Source organism: Crocodylus siamensis, chromosome 9 (genome assembly GCF_052110815.1).
Source record: "Crocodylus siamensis isolate JL-2025a chromosome 9, ASM5211081v1, whole genome shotgun sequence".
Taxonomy (NCBI): Eukaryota; Metazoa; Chordata; order Crocodylia; family Crocodylidae; genus Crocodylus; species Crocodylus siamensis.
The window spans coordinates 71,725,239-71,733,463 of NC_143403.1; the positions used below are offsets into that span (position 1 = coordinate 71,725,239).

Genomic DNA, 8,225 nt, shown 5'->3' on the forward strand with positions numbered 1-8,225 from the left:
CTCTACAGCAGCAGCACAGTGTAAACATCACGAGTCTTTTATGAACAACTCGTTTTTTCCTCTTTCAGTTCCCTCAGTTAAAAACAAGCCTAGCACTGATGGACTTCCCTGCCAGCAAAGGTGCCAGATGAGACTAAAATACCCTTTATCTCTGTCCGCCCTTTTTACTGGAGAACATAATAAATGCTAAGGCTCACAGGAAAGGTTCAGAAGCACCAGTGAGTTTCCCTACATACCAACCACTGTGGCTTCAACTAATTTGCAAGCTGCATCTTAAGTGGCAAAATTCAGTCCCATAATTCTTCATCAGAGCAGCTGCACTGCTGGTGAATGAGTGTCCAATTTTCTCCACTTCCTTATCCTCCAGAGAGACTGCTGATGAGGACACGAGCTGTCTGCATGCTCAATCCATCATTTCCTGAATGGTGAACAAGCCTCCAGTGTCACTAATGTCCAAATGCACCACACATCTATTGGACAGGTCACCTAACAGTCTTACATAAAACATTAAAACACATTAACATTCAAAGGTGCAAACTTTGCTCTCCATGTAGTGTGCCGATGACAGAAAGGCTCCACCTGCTTACCAGACACCCGGACAGGGTAATTCATGACATGCACCTAACCAGCTTTAAGAATCACCTACACAAAGACAAACCTTCGACTGGAGAGCCACCAAGAAGGTTTTTTCTAAACTTTGCCATATTCTTTGCTCAATACGTAGGGCCTTTACATCAGAATCATGACTTCTGCTACAAAAATTTAGAGTTTATTTAAGATTTGTATAACAATTTTTCACCATTACCACCCCATATTTGCTCTCTCATGTTATGCATCACCTTACTGATATGACAGAAAATGTATAAAACCTAACATAACCAGACAGTAGAGATTTAAAAAATTAAGCATGCTGAAGTTCTAGTTTGCTACGTCACCGCTGTGTGCTGTGGGTTTCCTTTTTGTATTTCTCTGAGGTTGGCAGTCTGGTTAATTCTGTTTCAGTGTCACAACTTGGTTCTACTACATTAGCACACAACTCTCTTGTGTATAAATATGAATTCAAACATCTATTCACACATAATTGAAAATTCACTCTCCACAGGAAAATGATTTGCCCACTAGCAATTGTTAGGATAATAATCAAAAGAAAACAGTTGGATCAATACAGTTTGCATTTCATAAACCTCCGCACCTAGCCAAGTTCACTGCTCCCACTCCTGCCTCTATGGCTCCTTTTATACAGCAACGTTTGAAAAATAAATGGCAGAGGAACTCTGGGTAAAGAAACACATTTGCTTTGAGTAGATTTCAAACTAATGGTGCTTATAAATGGAAAAAAAATATTTTCATGCATATGTTCTCAAAAACTCCCCTCCCCTTTTCATCAGAAATCTAAAAATGTGGATCCAAACTGCTGCTGATCCTTAATCTCAGCAGTGTCACATGGATCGCAAGCTCATCTTTCCCAAACAGTCTTTTATTCCACAGCACAACTCCCTTCTTTCCCTGCCTCCATGTTGGAAGGCAGACAAAGGGGATATGCATGAGGATGGTATCTTACTGAGCAGGGGGAAGGAAACACTGAAGTTGAGTTGCAGGCCTGAATAAATTCAGGAAGTATCAACAACAAACTCGAGTTCCAGAACAAAGGAAATGAAATGTTAGGAAACATGCTGGCTAACCACCATTCCTTACACCTGCTAAGGAAAAAAAAATGCAAATTAAAAAAAATTTCCCCCCAAATACTTGTTGAATTTTTTCATTTGGAATAGGGCAAAAAAAACCCCAAAACAGGCATCAACCTTTAATCCGCCCTTTGCATATTCCTCCTCAAAGAGGCTTTACTAATACAATACCGCTAACTTTGATACCAAGAGGCTGAGCATCTGCATCACTTGCTGGAGTCTAGAGCTGCTGCAGACAGACAGCTCAACGTGGTCTTGGATCCTGTCAAGACCAGGTGCTTTTATTTTCATTTCTTATCCTGAAACTGACCCCATTCCTTCACGTTACAACACAAGAGAGAACTCTGTGTTCAGCCATAAGCATGTACCATGCATGTAGGACCCATGCGTTCTGACGGGGGGGTTTGTGGGGTGCAAATTGTCAGAGCAGCAGAGACATATTGACAGGCTTTGCATTCTGTCAATGAGGAGGGCTTTTCTGCTGCAACCCCCACACCCCCAAGTCCTCTGCTACCAGAAGAGTTTTTCCATCTATCTTCTGTGAAATCCTATGAAATTTCATTTCTGCCCAGGCAGACAAGGTTCTTTGGGTAAATCTGATATCTTTTATTAAACCAACTTGAATAGTTGGAAAAGCGTTTTCTTAGCAAGCTTTCGGGTTGAAAAACCCTCCGTCAGGCCTCTCCACTTGGCGTGCATGCGCTCTTCCTGGATGGGGTGAATCGCAGAGAGAAGTTTTACAATCTTTTCTCCGACACATGACCAAGGGCATTTGTGCCCGAAAGCCTGCGATGAAAGAAAATGGTACGTGCAAAAGTCTCACTGGTCTGATAAAAGATATAGTGACCAAAAGCTTGCAACAGAAAGAAAATGATGCATGCAGAAGTCTTGCTAGTCCAATAAGATACTGCCCCTATGATGGCCTGCTACTATTTTACCCCTTGGACGCGCCCGCGCGGACGAGCCACCTGCACGCGACAGCAGCGGTGACACGTCGGGCCCAGGACGCTGGCACGAGCCCCGGGCCCCACCCGCTAGGCCGGGGGCGGCTCGGAGGGGCCCGCCCGCGAGGGGCCCGCGCACCCTGCTGCAAGGCCGCGAGGAGCCCCCGGCCGCGCCCACCTGTAGGCCAGGCTCATGCACTCGAAGAGCTTGGTGAGGGAGGCGTCGATGCTGAGGCGGCCGCCGGCCCGCGCGCCGCCGAAGCGGTAGGTCTGGCACGTCTGCTCGTTGACCGTATCGAAGTCGTAGCCTTTCTTGGGCGGGTGCTCGCTGTGTGGCGACGACACCATGAAGTGGCCCGAGTGGATGATCTGCGCGCCGGCCCCTGCCGCCCGCCGCGGCCCCCCGCCCCGCGACCCCGCCTCGTCCGTGTCCGACGAGTCCTCGTCCGCCCGCCGCCGGCCCGGCCGCATGAGCACGTCCGCGGCCATGGCCCGCCGCCGCCGCCGCCGCCGCCCAGCTCCGCCGCCTCACACAGACCCGCCCCGCCCCCCGGGGCTGGCCCCGCCCCCGCCGCCTCACACAGACCCGCCCCGCCCCCCGCCGCCTCGCCCCGCCCCCTGCAGGAAGGAGGGAGGGAGGGGGAGCATGGCATTTCGTACCAGTCCGGCACGAGTTTAGCCATCAAAAACCCTCTCTCACCGCAAATGAAAGGGGAAAAAAAAATCTGGTAGTAGAGGTGATCTCTTTTATCAGACCAACAGGATTTGGGCCATCAAAAGTTCTTCCATTGCAAATTAATTTTTTTTTTTTGGGGGGGGGGGAACAAATCTTGTTGATATCATCTCTGCTACAATATTATTGCCAAAACTTGCAATGAAAGAATTTTTTATGGCAAAAATCTTCTTGGGCTAATGAAAGATGTCATCTCTACAAGATTTTTGCCCAAAATTTGCAAGTAAATAATTTTGGGGGCAAAAATCTTCATCTAATGAAAGACCATCTCTACAAGATTTTGGCTAAACATTCGCAAATTAAAGACATTGGTTGGCCAAAATCTTGTAGCAGAGATATCTTTCATTAAGACCAACAGGATTTTGGCCAACCAATGTCTTTAATTTGGAATTATTTTGGCCAAAATCTTGTTGATCTAATAAAAATATAACACCTCTACTACCAAATTTTTGCTAACCAATGTCTTTAAGTGCAAATTTTTGGCCCAAATCTTGTAGTAGAGATGATCTCTTTCATTAGACCTAGATGATTTTGGCCAAAAATGTGCATTGGTTGGCCAAAATCTTCTGGGTCTAATGAAAGAGATCACCCCTACTACCAGATTTTTGCCAGCTTTAAATTTTCAATTATTTTGGCCAAAATCTTACAGCAGAGGTGACATCTTTAATTGGACAAACAAGATTTTGGCCAAAAAAATTATTTCATTGCAAGTTCACAACAAAAAAAAATCTTGTAGTAGAGATGAGATCTTTTATTGGACCAATAAGATTTTGGCCAACCAATTTTTTCATTGCAAATTTTTGGCAAAAACCTTGTAGTAGAAGCGAAGTCTTTTATTAGACTAACAAGATTTTGGACAGAATAACTGGGAATTAAGGACATTTTTTAGCCAAAATCTTAGGAGAGATGAGATCTTTTATTGGACCAACTAGATTTTTACTAACAAATTTCTTTAATTTGCAATTATTTTGGCAAAAATCTTGTAGTAAAGATGTCAACAAGATTTTTGCCACTACTTTACTTTGCAATTAAAGAATTTTGTTGGCAAAAGTCTTGTTGGTTTAATAAACAGTATCACCTCTACTACAAGATTTTCTCCTTTCATTTGCAATTAAAAAATGTTTTTATGGCAAAAATCTTGTTGGTGTAATAAAAGATATCATCTCTACTAGGAGTCCTGCAAGCCAGAAGGGCAATCCTGAACGGCTGAGCGAGAGATTCACGTCTGAGGGATGGAGACTGGAGACTGGCCGGTCACCTCACTCCAGTTGTCTTCCTGCCTAGTGCAAGTTTAATCAGGTTGCTTGAAACATTGTAGTCTTTTCTATATATGGAGTGCTAATAGTTTTCTGTACACATAGCACAAAGATGCCTCCCCTGCTAGGCCACCATCTTCAGGAGCCACTGAGAAGACTATTTACAAAACTGTGCCATCAAACCTGCACTACCTAGATGACATTTTCCTCTGCTGAACATCTGGATTCATCAAGTGATATTCAGCAACTACCCTCCTTTGACTGAATTCTCTCTGGCATACGCCTACATGCCACAATCCGCATCCAGGATGACACCCTACAAACCACTATGTACAGAAAACTCATGGCCCACCACAGTGTCCACAAAAACAGCAACAGCCCCAGGCACACCAAAAAAACTCATCTATAGTCAGGCCCCTGGATACCACCTCCTCTGCTCACCCCATTCTCATTAAGAAACTGGGGGCTGTGGTATAGACACCCACACAGTCAAATGGGTCGCCAACTGGCTGGAGGGCCGCACCCAGAGGATGGTAGTGGATGGGTCCTTCTCAGCCTGGAAGGACGTGGGCAGTGGGGCTCCGCAGGGCTCAGTCCTCAGGCCCGCACTGTTCAACATCTTCATCAGCGATTTGGATGAGGGTGTGAAAAGCACCCTGTTCAAATTTGCTGATGACACTAAGATGTGGGGGGACGTGGGTACATTGGAAGGATGCAACAGGCTACAATCAGACCTAGACAGGTTACAAGGGTGGGCGGAAGAGAATAGGATGGGCTTCAACACAGACAAGTGCAAGGTGCTGCACCTGGGGAGGAACAACCGGCACCATACCTACAGGTTGGGGGACTCCCCTCTTGTCAGCACGGAGGCGGAAAGGGATCTGGGGGTCATCATTGATGCCAAGATGAACACGGGCCGGCAGTGTGGGGACGCGGTCAGGAAGGCCAACCGCACCTTGTCCTGCATCCACAGATGCATCTGGAGCAGGTCCAGGGAGGTGATCCTCCCCCTCTATGCCGCACTGGTCAGGCCCCAGCTGGAGGACTGCGTCCAGTTCTGGGCGCCGCACTGCAGGAGGGATGTGGACAGCATGGAGAGGGTCCAGAGGAGGCCACTCACATGGTCAGGGGACAGCAGGGCAGGCCCTACCAGGAGAGGCGATGGGACCTGAACCTGTTCAGCCTCCACAAGAGAAGGGTGAGGGGGGATCTTGTGGCCTGTTATAAACTAGTCAGGGGGGACCAGCAGGCATTGGGGGAGTCACTGTTTCCCCGAGCACTGCCAGGAGTGACCAGGAATAATGGTGACAAGCTGGCAGAGGGTAGGTTTAGGTTAGATATCAGAAGGCGCTACTTCACGGTCAGGGTGGCTAGGATCTGGAACCAACTTCCAAGAGAAGTGGTGCTGGCCCCTACCCTGGGGGGCTTTAAGAGGAGGCTGGACAGACACCTACCTGGGGTTGTTTGACCCCCGTGCTCTTCCCTGCCATGGCAGGGGGTCAGACTAGATGATCTGCTCAGGTCCCTTCCGACCCTAGAAACTATGAAATTGCCGACACGCAATTCACCTGCCTGAAAAATGATGTTCCCAGGCGAGGATGCACCAGCAGAGAAACAGATTGCATTTTGGAGCTAGCCACACAAACACGCCACCTATTGCAATGCAAAAAAAAACCCCTGCCCAGCTGTTACATGCTGGAACTCATAAAGGAGGATTATGAAACAATTACAGCCCCTCATCAAAAAAAGGTCAGACCTTGAGGGAAATGCTCCCAAAGCCTGCATTCCTGGCCTTTGAGCAATCCCAAAACATGCCCAACTCAGCAGCAGCAGCAAAACTCTCCCTCCTGTCAACAGAGTTCAAATGGGACACAGCCCAGCCTTAGCAGTAAATGCAAAGCCTGTCACTACATCTCCACTGCCCTGACAATTGGCACCCCACAAAACGCCCCCATCAGAGTGCATGGGTCCTACATACATATGTCCCAGAATGCAGGACTCACGCATCATACCAGGTGTCTGTCCTCATGGAAAGCACGTGGTGAAACCAGACAGGAAGGAGGAATGACCAAGAAGGAACATCTTGCTGGGGTCGTTTGACCCCAGTACTCTTTCCTGCCATGGCAGGGGGTCGGACTAGATGATCTGCTCAGGTCCCTTCCGACTCTAGAAACTATGAACCCTTACAGAAAGCAACATGGGAACACCAGGAGCACATTTTTCACAGAACAACCATTCCTTCTCCAACCTCTTCCCTTTTGCTCAAAGGGAATTTACAAAACAACTGCAGACGACGGGCCCAAGAATAGAAATTAATAACCCTACTAGATAGAGAGTGGCTGCATGGCTCATTACAACCTATCAGACTCCGTTAGGAATCTCCATGCACTTTGCAGGAAATATCTCCCCTCCCCTCTTGAATGCTCTAGCTCTGCCACTCAGCAGATTGCCTGGTCCACTGCATTTCTTTTGTGCGTCCTGTCTCTCCAAGCAGTCTGTCTGTATTTGCATGTGGGCTTCCTTTGATATGTGCTCAGCCTGCGTCTGCCTCTTTCTTAAACCCAAAAAAGGGCACTTGATACTCAAAAGCTTGTCCAACCACTCTCCCAACTATACTGTTGGTGCAATTAAAGTGATCCCTAAAAAGCCTTGTGTCCCACAGGTTTTGAAGGACACCTTCAGATCAGAGCATTTTCCCCTCTTGTATTTGGTCTACGTCAACATGTTATAGATGAAACCAAGCAAGGATGCAGAGGAAAGACTTTTTGCAGGTGTGGTGTTTTCCTTTTCTTTGTGTGAAGCCTGTTTGGACCTGCCCAACCTAAACGCTGCACTTCAAGGATGAGTGCTCTAGAACAGGGCATTCCAGGAGAGATCGAGGTAATTGCAAAGGCCACAGCAGAGAGAGACAGATTGATGGCCTTGCTTTTGCATATGCCTTTTGTTAATTCTTTTAGCAGCTGCGGTGCTAATGAAATGTTCCAGCCCATCGTTATCTGCTGATGCCTCCCAGCGGAGACTGGACTGGTATCACAGATGAGATAGCTGTTTATTTAATTCAATCACATTTGAAATGTGCAGAGAAGCAAGACCAAAGGCCCCTTGCTCACCTTCCTTTTCCGGACTAAGCACTTTTGAATTTAACACACAACTACCAAGGAATCGGACCTCATAGTGAAGGTGATATCTTTTATTAAACCACTAGAAATGTTATTTTTTTTGCAAAAATCTAGTTGGTCTAATAAAAGATATCACCTCTACCACAAGTTCTGACTCCTTTCGTCTCTAGGCTACAACCCGGACACCTGATACAACTACTAAGCATTTACACAATACGCTGCAAATTAGGAACTCTTCTGCTCAAACTGACCCATGGGAAGGCGAATCTCCCCACTCTACAGAAAAGAGAGGTAAGGTGGATCACCTACAGCTACCCAGGTTCTGGGACACAGCCAGGATTAGAAGCCTAGAGAATTTAATTCAAAACTGTGCTTCTGCAGCCGACAGAATAACTTGAACCTGCTCGGGTCTCTTTACAAACCAGTCCTTAAGCTTGGAAAAGCTTCCCTTTCTGTACAGGCAGGCAAGCACCCTCTTTTCATGAAAA

General features: G+C 46.9%; 1 protein-coding gene across 3 annotated transcripts in view; it reads right to left on the reverse strand.

Annotated features, from left to right (window-relative positions):
- Positions 1-3,149, reverse strand: part of MLXIP (MLX interacting protein) — a 75,410-nt gene extending 72,261 nt beyond the window's left edge. For all 3 annotated transcript variants that reach the window (XR_016444123.1, XR_016444122.1, XM_090062436.1), the window contains exon 1: positions 2,808-3,149. Coding sequence is in view for 1 of the 3 variants with exons in the window: in XM_090062436.1 (XP_089918562.1) it covers positions 2,808-3,118 (311 nt within the window). In the remaining 2 variants the exon portion in view is untranslated. The remainder of the gene's footprint in view (positions 1-2,807) is intronic.
- Between the last annotated feature and the right edge of the window lie 5,076 nt (positions 3,150-8,225).